This window comes from Hippoglossus stenolepis, chromosome 10 (assembly GCF_022539355.2).
Source record: "Hippoglossus stenolepis isolate QCI-W04-F060 chromosome 10, HSTE1.2, whole genome shotgun sequence".
Lineage (NCBI taxonomy): Eukaryota > Metazoa > Chordata > Actinopteri > Pleuronectiformes > Pleuronectidae > Hippoglossus > Hippoglossus stenolepis.
This window is the reverse complement of record NC_061492.1, coordinates 2,096,399-2,116,365: the sequence shown is the minus strand read 5'-3', so window position 1 is coordinate 2,116,365 and position 19,967 is coordinate 2,096,399. Positions and strand designations below refer to the sequence as shown.

The 19,967-nt window shown below is 44.4% G+C and overlaps 1 protein-coding gene across 2 annotated transcripts in view; it reads left to right on the top strand.

Annotated features, from left to right (window-relative positions):
• The first annotated feature begins 13,290 nt into the window (after positions 1-13,290).
• Positions 13,291-19,967, top strand: part of LOC118116193 (protein jagged-2) — a 44,036-nt gene continuing 37,359 nt past the window's right edge. For both annotated transcript variants that reach the window (XM_035167596.2, XM_035167595.2), the window contains exons 1-2: positions 13,291-13,642; positions 14,440-14,763. In XM_035167596.2, coding sequence (XP_035023487.1) covers positions 13,574-13,642; positions 14,440-14,763 — 393 coding nt within the window. In that variant the 5' untranslated portion in view covers positions 13,291-13,573. The remainder of the gene's footprint in view (positions 13,643-14,439; positions 14,764-19,967) is intronic.

Below are 19,967 nucleotides of genomic sequence, written 5' to 3'. Positions count from 1 at the left end.
AGAAATCACTTAAGAAAATAAAGCTGCCATTTTGATCTTGTTTTTGTCCCGAGTACAGCACACGTAGTAATTCACACGTAACAAACGCGCCTGCAGCACAGACAGCTTAACAATTAGCTCACGCTGCTCAATTACTGTCAGCTGCTTGTGATCATAGAGACTTCAGCTTGTTTCATCTAATTCACAGTTTCAAATATTGTGAAGGTTTAGTTCATCCATAAAAACATTACCCCACTTAAACGTAGACTATCAGTAAAGTCATTGGATAAAGGCTTCTGCACAATAGAGGATTTACAACTCTTGATCGATTTTAAAAACGTGGGAGCCCACAGACATAATGACCAATTTTTTAATATTTTATTTCTCAGAACGCACACACCAGATGATTTGGCCAGAACCCAAGACCACACCTTCCGTTTGTAGGAAACGGTTTTAGAGTGGGCGATTCCAGGGACTTTTTCAGTTTGTTTTTATGGCGGTTGGCAAATAACCTTTGATTGCATTACCGCCCCCTTCTGACCTGGAGTGCAGCAGCTTTAATGTTGCATTTTTATGCCACAATAAATGGACGTTAGCAAACAAAGAATTCCAATACAAGCGAATGAATTGCAAATCTTTTCAAACTTGATTTAAGGAAAAAGCGACAGTCCTAATATCAACTGTAAACGGTTAAGATAATACCGGTTTATCTCAATTTAAAAAATCCACACGCAGCCTCTTGTAATTGACTACTTTGCTCTGCAGCGTCCTCACCACCGACGGCAGGTGATGTCTGCGTGTGCCTGTAGCACATGACAGTAACTCTCCCAGACTCACATTGTAATAATATGGTGATGAACCTCTTTGCATGCGAGTGCCTGTGTTTTGCGGTGCACAGCACGGTATTCAGTGCAGTGATTTGTGGTTGTGCCGTTATGACTTTATGGTTTAATTGCTCCCCTGCCCGGCTGCTGCTGTCGACAGAGACAAGCCCAGCCCTTCCCTCTGCACGTCGCGGTAGGATATTTTCACAGGAGGTGGGCACCTGCCTCAGTTTCCTCACTGATTGTTTCCAGGACCGGGGGCCTCTATAGTCCTGACATTTTTTGCGCTGAGGTAACGTTTCCTTGCATTATGGTCGCAGAATAGCTCCCCTTGTCCATTGTGCTGCATGCTAAAACTCCTTATGGATTCGCGCACAGCGATGGGGGGAAAGTGGCAGAAGGGAAGGGGGGAGATTCCGGGGAATTCCAGAGGCATTCCTATCAGATTGCCTTCCCCTCTCATTTCTTTTCTTCTTTCAGTACAATCAGTGCAGAGCTGTGGTGTCAAGGCCGTGTCACAGCTCAGGTCTGAGGTGTGATGTCAACAAGAAGCGCCGCACTTTGTCAGCTGAGGAATAATCAGTGGAAACAGAAAATGTGAAGATGTCTAAAGTTGGTCTCCCAGTTTCATGTTGAATCAAAGAACCTCCCTCATCCTACAGGAGGATTTTTCATTTATTTATTTAGAATTTAACTGCTGAATAAAGGACATTTCCTAATTGGCTCCTTAGAAGAACAAGAATATTTGTTTTTAGTATTTCCAGAAAAGCTTTCCGCCGTGACAGAGTGATTAGAGCAAAGTGCCGCTTCTTCCCTGGAGATCCTATTAACCAAAGAAGAAAAGAGGACCGAAGAAAAGATAAACAAACAAAGCGAATAGACTCCTTATCTGCGCTGACAGTAAACAGAGAACAGAGAGCGGGAGTAAGTGAGAAGCGGCGATGGAAGGTCAGCGTCGCTGCTGCTGCTCGGGTCAATGTGTTTAACCCCGTGATGCTTGGTTTGACACGAAAGCCTCAAAGTCAAATTGACCTGCGTGTCACTGATCTCTGATCGTTCAACCATCGACACATTCATCAGTCCCAGGCCGGGGGACGTCTTTGCACAAGTGACTGTGTATCAACTGAAAGTGTCAGTTAATAGTAATAGTAAAGTACCATAAGTTAAAATACCTATTATCTAGAATCGACCATGGCTGAGAGGGTTTAACCAGCGAGCCCGTCCACTTTGATGCTATTTGAATACTGTGATATTGTATTTTTGTATTTTAATCGTATACTAACTAGTAAAGGATTTTACAACAGGTTGCTCTGGCGTTTCTACGCTTCCACCCCACAGTAACTCTCCTGCAGCCATAATTATATTTGACAAGATTATTCCAGATAACTTCTCGAAAGCAATGCAACTCCCAGACTTTCACCTGATTGTTCTCATGTCCTTTATTAAAAATAGAGAAAAGCTATATAAAGACAAAAAAGGCAGGAAAAGTGTTTCTCTTTTTATGTGACAAGAAGCGGATCAGCTCCAAGTTCAGGAGGAAGGTTGCACAGAGGGTAACGTCAAGTGTTTTGAGGAGAAGTGGCCCCTGTTTGGATCGGCTCCAAACTTCCTTGGTTTCGAGTTTTCCTACGGTACCTGTGATGTTTATCACCGCGTCTTAAATAATCTTGGCATCGACTTCTTGTGAGAAAACCTCTCTGATTAATTGTAATGGTTTCTTGTCAGGAGAAGCACGATAAGCTGTGACTCACAGCGATAACTTTGTGTCAACATCTGTTGTGTTTTTTATTTTAGAGGTTGTGAGTTCTTGTACAGTATCTGTGTTCTGACTTCTGCATCTGCCTTGTGTGTGTTTGTACACTGGTGTGTGTTCGGCTGCTCCACAGCCACAGGAACATTTTCCCACTGCTCCATGGAGCCGCCATTCTGTTGTCACGGACTCGCAGCCATGCTGGTCATTGTATTTGTGTCCTGTGTATCACTTCCTGTGTCAGATTGTGGATTGTTAGGGAACAATGGTGTGTTTCTCCTTGAAAGGACACCTCAATCATTTACCACCAGCCTGTAAATGCAGACGTATACAGCGCTGCTGCTCCGAGACAATATGTATTTTCCCCCTTGTGCTGTCACTCGAATGAGCCGACAATCGACGTAATGAATCATAATTTAGATTTGAGCATGCCCTGACTTTTTACATTTTTTTTTAATAACATCTATATACAATACAGGGAACTACAACTTGCATTCATAGTGTTCGCCATCAGGTAACAGGGCGCCGAGTTTCCAAACCCCGCCCACTTCTGTGGATAAAAGACAGAAAAAAAGGAAAAAGGAGGGAGATTCGTTTAAAGATAATTAGGGCAGTTTATGTTCCTTGAGATGTTGCGTACAGACCTGATTTATTTCCTCAAAGTGGGGCATCACCTATACTGTACTTAACCAGAAATATTCGTGTGAGCCAAGGCAAACATGCCCACCTCCACAAATATGCAGTCAAGCACACACTTGTTGCTCCTGGTTGTGGTGATGGTGGTGAGAGTGAAGCCTCTCCCGCATCCCAGCTCGCCTCCCACCGAGGATGTTGTGCAAAGTAAAAAAAAAAGAAAGAAGAGAAATCAAAGCAAAATTATCGACCTTAAGAAAAACTAACGTGTTTGGACTGACTGACATTCTTCAGGTCAGGAAGTCGGTCTTTATTAGGCACCGACATGTTGGTGCGTCTGCTGCATGACATCAGTCTGTTCAGAAAGGGAGAGTGAAGGAACTCAGTTCATTTACTTAAATACAGCATTAAAGTATTGTATTAGGCTTTATTCATTTACTTTAGTTATTCATGTTTACATTAAACATGGTCTGAGCTCACAATATTGATATTCTCATGGGAAACTTTGACTTTGGCTTAGAGACAATTATTATAAAGAGATTTCCTCAGCTTCTCAAACAGCTGATCATGGTGTTCATGAAGCGGAACCATTGTTACCATGTGTGTTTTAACTTGTGAGAACAGAGAGGGTTGATGCTGAATAATGAGGATCATTTATTTTTACAAATCAATAATAAAATCTATGGTGATTACCTGAATCCAAATTTGCCACGTGTGCGGGACACGATGTGTATGGACACAATACAAGTCCTTGGTCTTAGTGGACGTATTTGTATTGCACCAAATCACAATATACATCATCTCCAGGCACTTTGCATTGTCAGGTCGAGACCTTCGACTGAGGAGGTAGGATTTTATTCAAGAGGTAAAGGTCAAGACTTAACACGTTCTCTCAACCCCCTGTTGACCTTTCCACCCGTCATGACACTCACACCTGCTTTGAAAAGGGAACCAGAGATGTGTAGAAGTGATTCTCCGTCGGGTTCGTCTTGTCTTTAGTGTCCTGTGTAGATTTAGACATTACTCATTAGAAACTTGGACAGATTCTCAAGATGTGAACGTTGGATGCACGTCCCTGTGCTCAGTGATCGGCCTCCTCAGGTGAGCAGGAGGCAGGAAGGAGCCTCGTCCACCGCGTTTTTTAAAAGCTTTTTCCCCTCAGACTTCACAGAAAAGCCCCTTGAGCTTGTGCAGGTATTAATTTGCAGTGATTACCTGGAGCTTCACAGGACCTGCAGCACCTCCAGCCAGGCAGCCAGCAATCTCAGACAGGGGCCTAATTGACACTGTCTGTGTGTGTGTGTGTGTGTGTGTGTGTGTGTGTGTGTGTGTGTGTGTGTGTGGGTGGGGGGTTCTGCTGTTTTGTTCCTTCCTTTTATGGCCGAGTGCTCCCCGCCCTGCAGAGCTTAATAAGATGTTTACATGGAGCTGGGTGTGGGAACCGGGGCCCATATGCTGCCGTGTTAGATGACAGGGAGCTGCTTTGTGTTTTTGGCCTTGTTAAGAAGTTTCAGCTCTGAAATCAGAGCCTCCACCGACCTGCAGCGAGGTGAGAGACGCTCTGCGGCAGGTCGGCTATCAGTCAGGGTAAAAGACAATGGAAGAAAAGGTCTTTATTTAAATCCACCTATGTGAAGAGTTTCAAGCTTTCGTCATGTAGACTTACCCAGTAAGTTTCCTCCGTGTGACAAACTCTCTTCTCTGTATGTTGGGGGTTTAATACATTTTCAGAGTTGCAGATCCCTTTCTAATGGTTTCATAAGGCTTGGTATTATATTTTTGTATTAAATTGGGAGTTCTACTGCTGGTTCTTCTACGAGTTCTAGTCAGAGTTCTTCTTTTGGTTCTGATGTCTGAGATCCTCATCGCATGAAGGACGAGTGAAGGGAACTATCTATCTATCTATCTATCTATCTATCTATCTATCTATCTATCTATCTATCTATCTATCTATCTATCTATCTATCTATCTATCTATCTATCTATCTATCTATCTACTCGTATCTATGGTGTCATTACTCAGAGCACATGACCTGACAGATGAATTCAGAGCTTAGCTTCCATGTCGAGCCTCCTGTTCAGTCCGGTACAGCTTCAGCAATAACTTTACCTTTCAACATCAAACCCCATCTAATGCTAAGTTCAGAAAACTTAACTTGTAAAGTTGTCTAATCACTGTACAGACTGCACAGACAGACGGACAGACGGACAGACGGACAGACAGACGGACAGACAGACAGACAGACAGACAGACAGACAGACGGGTGTAAAGGTTTCCGTGTCTGTCCTCCTGCTTGCTGCAGGTGATAAAGCCAGTAAACCATCATGGCTCCAGTGTTATCAGACGCACGCCTCCGGATTAGAGCGCCTGCACCTGCTGCCGCTGCCGCTCACACACTGGCCTCGGCTCAGAGGACCTGGATCTTCCCGCCAGCGAACACCTGCTCACCTGCCACCTGCCCTGCGTTGGCGTCTGTGCTGTCTGTGTGTAGGCGTGTGTGTGGGAGTGGTGGCGTCCGATTTGTGTGCGTGTCTTTGTGTGAAGGTATGTTGAGGCTGCATAAACATGCGTGTGTGTGCGATTGCTCTTGAGGTCGATTTGAGGTAAAATATTTGTTTTTCAGGACAAACACTTGCACGTAGATTTGGGAGTTTCAGACTCTAATAAAAAAAAAAGTGTAATATCATAAATTGTGCTGTTCGATTCAGTGGATGAATCTGAAACCAGCGCTACCGGCATGGAACCTCACACTGTGTCTAAAGATGGAACTTTCCCACTCCCCAAAAGAAGTGAAGCCAAAGAATCTAGACCGCCCCCTGGTGGCTGGCTGCAGCGTAGGTCATAAACCATGCCTCCTCCAAGTTAGTGGATGGGACATGGACCACACTAAAAAAGTCCAAATCAAATCATGTTTCTTAAGATGGTTTCTGTCATTTTAGGAAGTTGTTATCACACTGATGTGTTCAGGTGTTAAGTTTTCCAGTAAGTTGCTGTAAACAGTAATTTGATGGTATAAAAACAGGGTGAGACATCATGATTGACAGCTGACTTTATAAACATCTATACAAATTACGATTGACTTGAGTTTATCACATCATATTTACAAATCCCCCAAGAAACTCCCATTTACATCCACTTTAACCTGCAATCTGATTAATTGCTTGATACGAACTGTTGCACAATTAACCCAAAAGTGACGGTTCATTGCGTTTATGGCAGAATAAGTATTTTTCTCCACTGACTGCGTGAGAACGAAACAGGGACATTATGTGTGAAGGGGGGTATGTGGTGAATACTTCTTCATTTACAGAGCCTGTTCCAACAGTTCTCTCATAAGTCGGAGATAAGCATGCTTGTGGTCGGTATGTGCGGAGGTGGAGAGTGGGCTCCAGAATGTCAGTGAGCTGTCAGGTGGTGATTTCATCTGAAGGTGGGGGTGTTCAGAGGTGAGAGGACAAACACCATTTCTTCACCTCATCCTCAGGTCAGATCGCAGCGTGAAAACTGTCCTGCTCAAAGGTACTTCGTCCGGCAGCTTCATCCTTGTCCTCTCAGGACATTCTTGCTGCTCTTGACATCGTTTGTAAAAACCCAAGTTGGCATGAAATATTCCTTCTGTCTCCTGACAACAGAGAATACGGGAAGTATTATTTATGCATTTCTGCGTCACATTCTGCCTCATGTTTCTCTACCCAGGCTCCACTCTGAGCCTGAATGTGAATCGGACTCAGACAATCTCCTGCTGAGTTCTTCATATGTCAAAGGTAAATTCAGGAAAATGTCCGGACTCAATTTCTTATGGATTATCTTGAGTTCATGTCTGAAAGCAGCTTATTACGTTTGGTGGGTTTAAAATGTGCAGTAGTTCCCAAACCTCATGAATTGATTGCACTCCTTCCTGAAGGGTTTATTTTTGTGGCGCTCCCAGTTTCTTGATGTGGGCCCAGACTTTAGAAAACCTCTTGGTGTGACCTAACATCTTGTCTTTTTCTTCTCATAAACAAAACCTTGTTTTTATTTCCCTCCAACGCTGACAACATTCATGTTTACTGGAGCTTTGCATCCAGGTGCTGATCCACATCTGAGGATGATGTGCTCGACTCCCGCCGGCTGATAACTGACTTGGCACAAACCGAGTCTCACCTGTCTGCTTCTCCAAACAACTCCGAGCTGCTCTGACCCAGACACTCACCCCACCCTGTGATGAGTCGCTGCTTTGGGAATTGAACATCACAAGTTTGAATCCCTGCTGGGAACTTGAGCATGAATGAGCAACTCTCTCCACTCCTTGAAGAGCATCATCGACTCTCACATGCCCCTGAGCAAGGCAGTGAGTGTGCGCGTGATCTTTCAGAAACCACCCCCGCCTGAGCTCCTCGTGTAAACAAGAAGGCAAGTTGCTGGGATATGCAAGGATTGCAAAAGTAAGACAATCGTCCATTCTGAGACAAGGATCCTGCGGCGTGCTGTATTGTCGTGGACGGACCACACAGGCAAGCCGCGACAAGACTGTCTAAAGTTTACTCTTTTGTCAGATAAGAGCTCGACTCAGTTCTGTTTGCATTCCTCAGGATGGGACTTGTAAACGTTTCTATGGCAGCTCTCTCAGCCCTCGGCCTGTTTGTGTGCCGTTGCACTTAACGGTGTGTGCAGAAGCTGTGGGTGAAGGTGAAAGCGATTGTGTTTGTGGGCATATTCCTTTCTGGAAACACATTAGTCTTTGATTTCCAACATGAGCCTTGAGAAACAGTAGCTCGTGAGTCACATAGAAAGAGGAGGAAAAGGTAGAGGTCAGAAAAACGAGTGGGGCGACCGAGAAGCAGAAATGTGAAGATCGAACATCCAGATACAGTTTGTACTGTTTGTTTTCGAGGCTCGTTCAGTCTCGATAGAAATTCACTGGTGGTTAACGAGAGGAAATGATTTTAAACATAACAAGGTATTTCTCAAGTTTAATTATGTCCTGTGACAATTAGTATTGAATTATTTACATTTTATATATATATCTATATATATATCATATCATTGTTAGCCTGGATTCCCCTTTTTCCCAGATCCATGACGAAATGTAACAGATTCTTTCTTGGCCCATGTGCAAGTTCCATGGAAATCCATTGTGTAGTTTTTGCACAATCCTGCTGACAAGAGGCAGAACATAACCTCCCTGGCGGAGGTCACAACCATTTGTATATCATAATCAGAATGTTTTGATGTACAAATAAAAGTGATAATCACTTAGTATACACTAATGAAAACATAACTAGGAACATAACTTCAGGTGCCAGTGGAAAAGTGCAGCATCAGGAATTATCCAGGTAAACTCTGTCAAATTAATAATATTCAGTTTTTGAAACAAACCTTTTCGCTCGTTGTCTAATTTAAATACTTACATCTGTGACTTGGTTGTTGGCTGTAATTGTGCAGTTTAAAGTTTTTTGCGATAGTTATTGTGTTGGCTGCTTTCTAAGATTTACTTCGATGTTCCTAATTCATGGAAACCTTCCTGTGCAACATGCTACTGTGCAGACGCCAACAGTTGTTTTGTTTAAGGTTCGGAAAGATATCGTCATTGGTCAAATATTTAAAAAGCAAACACGTCCAACTCATGATCTCATGAACTCATAAATGAGTCTTTACCGAAACTTCAGGCAACCTACAGAAACCATGACGTTGCTACAGATGTCATGAAGAAAATACATTTTAAAAACATTTTCTGATTATGTGAAAGCAAAATGTCGAAGAGCCATTGAACATTTTTGTCTGTTGCAAATTAGTTATATAAAAAAATGCAGTTGTAGACATTCCTGCCAAGTGATGTCATGGGATTAACAAAAGCGATAAAAAGTGGAAAGTGACTGATTCCTCTGGTGCAGGTAGACACACGCTGGCTGTGCTCGCCTGCAGGCCTGACTCAGGACCTCGAACAGTGACAGAGAGACAAAGTCTGAATATCTCACTTCATAAAACACAGTCATCAGGGGAAGAATTACTTTAATCACCAGGTGTGATTAATGTGCAGGAATCTACATCAGTGGGATCCGAGCGGAGACAGAGCCGAGCTTGTAAAGTGCTGCTGAACATACATGCAATAAAAGACATGGGAGAGAACACAGCAGCACATAGAGTGGAATCAGACCAGGAACGTTGAACTTCACTGTACGAGCAAACAGTTTCAAAGAAGGACAAATGGTGTGTTTACAATCTGGATGCTTTCCTAATAATGAATTAACCTTATTAATAATTTAAAAAACAGGATTTAATTTCCTCGGAGGGAACCCTGCAGCTCGGCAGCTGTGGTATAATACGAGGTGGTGCAGCGCTCGTAAACAGCAGCATTATATCTGCGCTGCAGGACCTTTCAGATCAGCGTGTGTAGACTTCTTGTTTAGTCTCTGTTCTGCATTAGAGGCCCCAGCAATGTGAGATGGGACTTTTATCTCCTGCTCAATTTCATAATCCTTCAAACATTCGTCTCTTGAATGTGAAAACACATTTTTGTTTTAGTTGTAATCTTCCGTTTTCCCAAACCAAGAGTCAACACGCACAGGTCTGGACACACTGCACTGAGCTGGCTGGGGTAATCCCTTTCTAAAGAACAAGAACCAAGTGTAATATTCAGATATCTTAGAATGAAGCTGGTACCTTGTAGCATCAACTGGTGTAATCATTATATATATATATATTTATATTTATATAGCACTTTTCTAGTCTTGATGACCACTCATAGCTCTTTACAGTACAGTTTTACATTCACACACACATTCATACAGTGTATCTATTAGCAGCACTTTGTTGTTCTATGAGGGGCAATTCAGCATCTTGCCCAAGGACACTTCGGCATGCAGATGGGGAAATCTGGGGATTGAACTGCCGACCTTCAGGTTGGAGGACGACCGCTCTACCCCTCAGCCACAGCCGCCCGTGACCAATGAATATGACTGTATATAAAGATGAATGGAAGGAAGGCCATCTCGCCCTGGTGATGCCATTAGGAGTCAGAGTGTGTTAGTGATCAAGGTCTGGAGCCTCGGGATCCTGCTGACGCACCAACCTGACCAATCAGGAGTCGGTCTCAGCTGTCAATCAGGATGTTCCACCCTGTTTTTATATCATCAAATAACTAATGTTTAAGTTTGGTTCATGTGCCACCTGCTAACATGTAGAAGGCTGGATTTATGACCTATACTGCAGCCATTCAAGAAAACCCAAAAATTCAAGATACCTGTTATCCTATAACATCTCAGCAATCTCGAAACCTTTGTCTGGTACTTTGGTTTTTGACCGAATGCTCACCGCTCAGGTTGCAGCTGTAGGGATGATGGTTTCTGTTTGCTGGTTGGTTGGTCAGATCGGAGTCAGTCGGTCATTTCCTTTCTCTTTTTCATGGAAACGCTCCAAGATAAAGTCAAAAAAGTCCATTCTCATGAAAATGTTCAACTGAGTATTGAACAAACACTCCTAAGTGACAGTTCCTGTGTGTGGCAGAGAGCAGCCAGCTTTCTGTCGTCTCCAACTTTCTCTTCATGTAAAAGCAATGGCTGTCAACACGGAGCAGATGTTTCAATTGGCAGACGCTGTCTTTAAGGGAAAGAATAAGGAACAAACCAAAACAAAGGAGCGAGTGTGTTGTAGTTTATGACCTCATCTTCTGTGTAATCGGAGATATTGGTTTGCAAGGTCAGTATTTACTTTTGAAAAGTGAATGCATGTCCTCATGTAAAGTAAAAGTACCTTCAAATAATTCAGTACTTGCACCTTTAGAGGAGACATTACACACGTTGAGCTAAGTGCACTGCTGCTCTGTGAAGTGCCCGTCGATCCTGCAGTAATTCTACGCAGATAATTAACCTCATTACTTCCAGAGTTTATCTGCGCTTCACATACCTCCTTATCACTGCTGATAAGAGCCGTCGTAAAGAGATGAACATAAGACGTTTGTGTCTGTGTGCAGGCGTGTGAATGAATCATATGTACACAAGTATTTGCACATGACAAGATGTGTGTCTGCGTGTGCCTGCACCTGCTTCGCTGGGAGGAAACATCTGCTGCCGGGTGTCAGGGGCCACCTGTCGGACTCCGTCCTGCAGCCGCTGACGGACCAGCCCTGCAGAACTGATCCACTGTCTGCTGGAGCTGCTGCAGGAGGATCTGAATGAAGAGACACAGCTGTCTTATTAGACCCCCCCCCACCACCCCCCCACCATCACAGCCCGTCATCTGAGACATCGTGGATTCGCCACGTTTGCCCAAATGAAAGCTGGTGTGTCGAATATGAAAGCAACAGGAAATCTTCTCTGCGTGTTGGAAGCGACGGAATGACAGAAGGCTTGTTGTTCTTGAATGAAACTTTCAAATCGGAGAAACATCTGTGACGTCCAAGCTGAGACAAATATGGCGGGAAAAGAACACTACTCACTTGATAAGAATAAGATTGATACAAGAAGCTTTATTTTAGTTCAGGGTGAATCCCACCTCTCGCCCAGTGTCAGCTGGTTAGACACCATGACCCCCCATGACCCTCGATGGACCATATATAAAGGACGGATGGATGTTGCTGTGGTAACATTGGGTCGATGGACTTGGTTCCACCGCTTTGGTCCAGACTCAGATTATCTCAACATCTGTCAAATGCATTGGCACCAGATTCTGGACATTCATGTTCCCCAGAGGATGCATCTATCTTACTTTGATGATCCCCTGACTTTGTCGCGTTGAGGCTCTGGTTTGTGGTTTTAAGTGAAATGTTTCAACAACTCTTAAAATTAACCAGGAGTTCTACTTCAGATGTTCATGCTCTCCTCGGGATAACGTAGAAGATCCCTTCGCTTTTCATCTGGCTTTGAAATAAGCGCTAATTGGTCAATGTGCGCATGTTAGCATGCTAGCTCTGCCGTAGCGATGTTCACACTTGATTTGTAAAACCTGATTTGTTTCGCCTCCGTCTGAAGCTTCCATCGACACTCACTTGCTATTTATAGCCGTGCTCACGCTATAGCTGAAGGGATGGTAAGTACAGTTGGCACAGACTCACCTGCCGTGTTTTATGATCTCTATTTTCCATTATGTAAACTGACAACTGCACAAGCTGTTACGGTGTCAGCTACGACAGGTGTGTTGTGGCTCGTTTCTTATTTTGACAAACGGCTCGACAGCAGTTCCTTGTTGATTTTTAAGTTTGTATTACATCATATGTAGAATATGAACACGGAATATTGTTTTAAACATTTAAGGTTGGGAGCATAAACATATATAACTTTGAGTCGTTTTTTGGTTTTACATGAGAACACATAAATCTCACGGCTGCATCGTGAGCTGCTTGTTCCCATAAACGCTCCTGATGGAAAACACTTTGAAATCATTTATCAATCAACAATTGATTCAATGTTAGATGTTCGGGGTCGAGGTCCCTGCTGACAAACTTCTGAACTGAGTGGGACTTGCATGGAGCTTCACCTCTGCTCTCCAACAACTTCATGGTTTTTAGCTTTTTAAATCTTGGTAATATTTTTGTTTAAATGTTAATATAAGATAGATTTAGATGTAGATTCATTGATTGAATCACATTCTGAATTCATTATATCATGAAGTTAAACCTCAGGATTACAGTGATGGGGGCTCTGATCCCATCACTGTGCTGTATGTGGTCAGTAGAGGGCGCTGACAGCCATGTTTCCTGTGCCTGCAGGTCAGTGAGGAGCAGTGCACAGACCAACACTAAACACATGTAGCCTGTTACACTCTGCATCTTCTCTCTGTTTATTCATTGGTCTCATATTCAACCTGGACATTTTCTATTATTTATATCAATATCAATCATTTCATTTTTACCTAAAACCACAAAACGTGTATAAATGTATTATTGAGACACGTTTCCAGTGAAACATCATTTAACTACATGAGCAAAGTATAAATATTAGTACAAGCTCCTGTTTGAGTAAACTTTAATAATAATCCCAGCAGTAGTCCTCTGCCCGCCCCCTTCCTTTGATTGGCTCCGGGCTGTGAAACGCTCCACCCGGCAGGCCCCTGATTGGCCCAGGGAGCCGTCCGTCAGCGGGCAGCACCCAGCTCCGGCTGTGGGCAGCAGAGACGCACCGCGGCTCCACTTCTCTTTAGTGCGTCGAGCGGCCAAGTGGAGCTGACGCGTCTGGTCGTTGGAGCGTCCGCGGACTCGAACAGTAGCAGCGGTGCGCTTTTCCTCCTCCAGAGCCGCAGGCATCCCGGGGAGCAGCCGCGCTGTGCACGCCTCGGACACCGGGGCGCGGAGGATACTGCTTCTCCCTCCTCTTCTTCATCTTCCTCTTCTTCTTCATGAGCATTTTGACTGATTGAGACAGACATTTTCTGCATTTCCCTCATGGTCCCCAACACCGAGCAGCCGGAGACATGTGGAATAATCTGGGGAAAGTGCAGCGCGTCTCTCTAGTGTGTCTCCTCCTGACGCTGTGGGCTGAGGTGAGAAGTTTATTTGAGTGGGTTTGATGCTGCTCTCACTGGAAGTTGTGTGCGTGTGTGTGTGTGTGTTGTTTTTTTTTGACTGAGGGTTAAATTCCAGCTTTAATTGAATCGTATGCTCTGTGGTTAGAATCATGTGATCTCGGATTTACCACATTTACGCGCGTCCTTTGGGAAATAAAACCAATTTACAGTCCAATAAAAAAGCTCTTCTGTGAAGTGAGCAGGACGTTTGAGTGAAGATCCACTAATCAATTGGAGGTTTTTGTGATTATGGAAATAACGGGTATGATTTGGTGCAAATTCTGTTGTTTCATCACCAAAGACTCTCGTCCAAAGTTCGTGCGTAAATGACTGTTTTGCGATGATTACGCAAAATAACTGTGTGAAATAGTTTCACGTTGCTTCACCTGCTGAGGAAACAAGTCACAGCATGTAAAGATGATAATTATTTGAATCAGATTTTTAACTCTAAAGCTCGTTTTATATGTGAGGTGTTTTCCTGCAGCTTGATTTGCAGACTGAGCTGAATTAGAGTAACTGTGGTGTTATCCAGCTCTGAAGCTCCGCTGTGCCAACATGTACCACAGCGGTGGAGCTGCAGACTCTTCACTGTCTCTGCCCTTAAACCTGCTCGGGTTCCGCTTGTTTCAGGACTAAATGCCTCATTTTACAGCAGTTTCATGCATGAAGATCTGTTTTTTTCCTGATGACCGTATGTCAACTCGACCCTGGAGCGTGTACATGTCCTCAGTGTGAGTCTCCTCAGCCCGTCCTCACTCTCATGTCCTCCCCAGGTGTCTCAGTCCACCGGTTACTTCGAGCTGCAGTTGATCTCGGTGGATAACCCCAGAGGTCAGCTCCTGAACGGCGACTGCTGCGACGCGGAGAAGAGCGCGGCCGAGGGCCACTGCGGCGAGGACGAGTGCGACACCTACGTCCGAGTGTGTTTAAAGGAATATCAGAGTGAGGTCATGACCAACGGGCCGTGCACCTACGGCTCGGAAACTACTAAGGTTATCGGTGGGAATACTTTTCAGTTCAAGGGCGGCCAGAAGGGCGCACAGAGCCGGAGCAACGACGCGGGGAAGGTCGCCATTCCCTTCCAGTTCGCGTGGCCGGTAAGTGGATCGTTGTGTCACTTTGCAATGTGAGATATTATCTGGTTTATTGATTTAAAAAGTTGGATTTTACGCAATTTATGCGTAAAAGTATCCAAACATTCACCTGGATGCAGCAGAACTCAGGATCCCGTGCCATTTATGCAAATGTGAGGATGCTGGGAGTTTATCATTCCATCACATGATATGACATGATTTCATGTTACTTGCTCTTACATCTGCCGTACAAACTGTGATTTGGCACAACTTGGCGCATGGATCTTTCTGTCTCCAACAAGCCTGTCGTTGCTCTCTGGAGTCTCTCTGAGGCTCTCACTGTTTCCTCCGCGTGTCCACTCACCAACCGTTGACGTCTCTACATCCTCGAACATCTCCCGCATTCCTCTCCTCGCCATAGCCCCGAGCGCGCATGACGCATGGCCTTTGCGCACGGCGGTGGAGCGGTTGTGTCTGGGTTTGATGAGTTACTGATCGAGCTGCAGTTTGCAGACTGTGCAGAGGAGAGAGGAGGGGCCGCGGGGCCAGTGTTGGAAGGGAGGGAGGGGGGGGGGCATGATTTCCAAGCAAGTGTTGATGAAGAGGAGGCAGGTAACTTATTACCTGATCTGAGCCAATCACAAGCTGCTGCAGCCAGCGTGGGAAACAGGAGCAGCGCTTTATGAACACTGCTGTTACACCCAGAGATCTGTATCCTTAATGGGCAGAGTGACGTCCTGTAGAGGGAACGTCACAGGTTTGATTCCCACATCAGCTGAGTGACCTGTCAAAATAAGAGTCTTTGCCATTGGAAAGAATCCAGAGTCCTTTAACCACATAGAGAAAAGTGATTTATGACTCATTAGATAAACAATCATTTACTTAAGTCAGTTATGCTGGAAGAATTTACACTGTACCAAGTTATTTTTGTTGTAAAAGTCACAGTTTCTTTACAAAAGCAAGAGTTTAATGCTTTCAGACTAAATCCAATTCATATGTGCATTGCAGCAACTTGCCTCAGGTTTTTATTTTCAGATGCTGACGGTTTATTTTTCTTAAGAAATCTTGAGTAACTCGATCTGTAGCGGAGACGGTTGAAATGATACTTGCAGATTCTTTCTTTTCAGAAAATAAGACTCAAGACATGTTTTTCTCTGCTTCATGACTCATTGAATATTTTCATTATGATTTTTCATGGTCATTAAGCTAAACATTAGTTGGCTCCTTAGTTTCTGCACACAAGCAACAGCATGTTCCTGCTTTTAGAGGAAAAATCTGAAGATAAGACTGAAACATGATGCTTCAAGTCGGATGAAATGATAGAAAATCATTCAGCCATTCAACTATTAAAACTCATTCCGATCATATTTGCCTCGAGCGAGCAGAAACGCTGTTGGTGTGTTCATGTCAGAACGTACATATCGGACATATCGGCTGCTTTGTGAGCGCGCCTAGCTACGTGACCTCCCCATTCATCACTCCCCATGGTCAGCTGTCAGCAGAGGGGAAGATGGAAGTAGTAAGTTGGGGCCCTGCGGGCGGATACGATTACCACTAAGTTGTGTGTGTGACACAGGCGGTGGGTATCAGTGTCACCAACTACTCAAACAAGTGAAGAACCCCGGTCAATCTGGGCCGGGGGATGCCTTTACCTCGCCGCCTCTCAGGTTCACGCTCTGTCCGTTATTGGGTCATTGTCTCACTCGGCGTGTGTGGGGTCAGTATTTTCCACTATCTGCCCAGGAGGGGGGTGGAGGAGTGTGTGTGTGTGTGTGTGTGTGTGTGTGTGTGTGTGTGTGTGTGTGTGTGTGTGTGTGTGTGTGTGTGTGTGTGTGTGTGTGAAGGAGAGTATCAGTGCTCGACTTCTTCTGAGGCTGTCAAAGTGGAAGCAGTTGAAGGTTTTTTTGAAAATGTCACTATTGTCAGCTTTCTGGCTTAATGATGAATTCCATTGCATATCGTCCCATCCAGAGTAGGACCAGTCCTCTGTCGCCTTAACAAAACAACCCCGTAGGTCAGAGAAAGCATCTTCTTAGGATCCATAGCTACGTCAAGATGTTAGGTGGCATCGAGTGGATGGTACGATATGTTACTGTGTCAGCGCCCTCTAGTGGCCACAATAATCATGATGAAGAGAGGTGATGTCATAGAGCCACTCAGTCTGTGTAGGACGGATGTGACGACAAAACATTGGATGCTGCTGTTCATTTCTCGTTTACGATCAAATGTTGTTCCTTTTAATCACGACCACGACGTTTTTATTAACCTAGCAACGCTTTTTTATATTCTGTAACCATGACGATAAAGATCCTCCAAACCATAACAAAGAACTTATTTTAACCCAAACAACGACCTTTCCCCCTTTTTCTGTAACTTAACTCTCTGTAAAATGTCCATCGTCGTAACATTAAAGGGAAAGTGACACATTTTTTAAAGATTATCAGTGTATCTGTGGCGTATCTTCTGCTCCCAGTAGGGGGCACTAAAGCCCCAAATTTCATTAATCAGCTGATTGTTTAGGCACAATTTACAATCATAAAGAAAGCAAATGGGATGACAGAATATCCTTGGTTTGAAAGCTCTACTCGTCTTTAGAGTCGGAGACAAGTTGGAAAGACTTTCCCTTTAGCGCTAAGTTTTGTGTTTTTCTTTCGCACGTTAGTTGCTTTTAATCGGCGGAAATGACTCCATCAAAGCCAGTGTGCTGTTTTCATCAGTGAGTGAGTGTTCTACTCTTTGTCCTCCCGTTTATACAGCGATGAAAACTGCTGCTAAAATAACAGAAGAACAGACTCAAGTCAAGGTCGACTTACTCGCTTTAACTGCAACTCATGGCTTTCCTCTGCGAATAGGATTTCCTTATTGTCATTATCATCATCTCGAACAGATTTACTCCTTTAACCCAGTTTTGTCTGATTATTGATCGATGAATTGATAAATCCTGGTTTGAGACAGATGATGACAGACGTCTCACTCGCTTCCTGACTCAGACGCCTCAATCCGCCGCCCTCCTCCCGCCGCACATTGTAGTTCGCAGTCTGTCGGCCGAGCGGCGGCACTAACAGAATGTGTTTTGTACGTGGCCTGTAGCCTCTGGTGCTGCTATAGTGGACGGCTTCAGTATCTGGCCCCAGTATCTGGGCCACTGGTCCTGACATGAATTAACGGCTGAAAAATAAAAATAAAAGAAGAAGGTCATTGTTCTGCCTTCTCTTTTACTGATCATTTCCCCTCCGGCTGTTTGGGTCTTCACTGACATCTTTTCATGAAAGGGAATAAGGGGGAGGGATTGACCGATGGAGCGAGGGATGGACAAGACAGGAAAGAGGGAGGAAGCCGCCCCCCCTTAAACAAAACTCAGCTTCCTTGTGAGTTTTCAGTCACGAGGAAAGTGTATTTTTAGGACACAGACACTTAAGATGCTTCTTTTTTTTAACACAAAACAAGCATTTACTTCTTCTCTTCCTCCTCCTCCTCCTCCTCCTCCTCCTCAGCCAAACTCTCTGCTGTGTCTTCATCCCTCTCTCCTTCTCCTCCTCTCCTTATGGGGTATTTTTAGAGCTGCTGTCCTCCCCTCACCCCTCTGTGAGTAAATCAAGGATCAGGGGTCCTTCAGTTTCATAGCTTGTTTTTTTTTTTTTGGGTCGGCCCCCGCTCTCTCCAGATTTCCCTCGTCGGCCTGGCAGAGCTGAGAGGACAGAGGTGGAACAGCTGTTGTTCAGAGACCTCCGCGGCCTCCTGCTCTGAGAATAAATGTTTTAGTCAAATAGCATTAGGAAGAGTGGGTAAGATCAGTTCACTCGGAGGAGTATCGGAGAGCAATCGCAAAGTGCAACTTGGTCTTCGTGTTCGGTTGTTTCCTCCTCTGCAGGTCGTTCCGCTCATTTGCCGAGTGCGTCTCTGGCGCGTTCATCCGCCTGCTGTTCATCAGGAGCTCCTCTCGGTTCGGTGACGCTTTCATGGTTGATTAGTTTGAGGAAGAGGAGAAAGAGACGTGACGTCCACGTGGATGAAGAAACGAATGGACAGATCAGAAAGATTAAACCTCCTTGGTGGAAGTAAACAGAGAAAACAATGTGGACATTTGACTCAATGCTGATGTATGTATCGAAGTAAAAGTGAAAATTACAGATACATATAAATGTGCTTTGTTCTATCACATCACTGCCTCTCGTCAAATAGCTGAATGGAAATATCAGTCGGGTATGATTGGTTATTTATCAGTGTTGCATAACTTTCTCTGAAAGAAGAACTGTTTAGAACAGACAGTTGATACCAGAGCAACAAGACCCGACTTCATTTCACTTCTTTTCTCCTCATCGGACATTTCTTAACCCTGGAACATCAAACCTTGTCAGAGGAATAATCTGAAACATGTTCTTCTTTGGAAAATAACACATTCAGACGTGAAATATGCAGCTCGCTCCCCCTCAGCTTCTCCTCTCTCTGTAATAAACCTGAAAGCCTGCAGCTCCACCGCAGCAGGGCTCTGTTACATGATGTTGTGCCGAGGCAGTCGAGAGCTCTCCGCTCAGTTAACTGTGGTCAGGATGGGTCCGCTCGTCTTTCCCACGCTGCCACTGCTTCCATGTCAGCTGACCCGGTTCCGGTCGGAGGCGTGTAAATGTGTGATTAGCTGCTCCGTCCGACCGGCTGATCGATTGTCAATGCTGCTGGTTTTATGTAAACAGCTTCACACATGTAGTTGCATAAAAGTGACTCACATCCCGTGTCGGGTCCTCTTGAAGGTAAATCAAGTGTTTACCTCGTGGTGTGTGGTTTATGTTGAGGTAAAGCTTCAGGGAACGAATGGAAAACACACACAATAAACACGTGTGTGCAGTGTGGAAGAAAATCTGCATGTAGGCTGTATGTTTATAATCTGTATGCAAAAGTAAATTCAGCTTCATCCCAGCATTTAAAAGAGACATATTCTAGTTGCAGCTTCTCTGTTGTAAATATTTGCTGTTTCTTTTTAGTCTCATGTGAGATTCAAATGAATATGAACCATAGAAAGTGTGGACTATTGTTTTCAAATTGCATTTTAACAATCCGGAAAATCCATGGACTGTGAAAACCATTGTCAGTTGCAGCCCTGTCATCATCTTGCTTTGCTTTAAACGCCTGTTCACAGCTGGTGGAACATATCATGCTTTAAACACAGGGTGGTGGTTCGATTCCGAAGCACCCACGAGCAAAACACTGAAGCCTAACTTGCTGATGAAGGA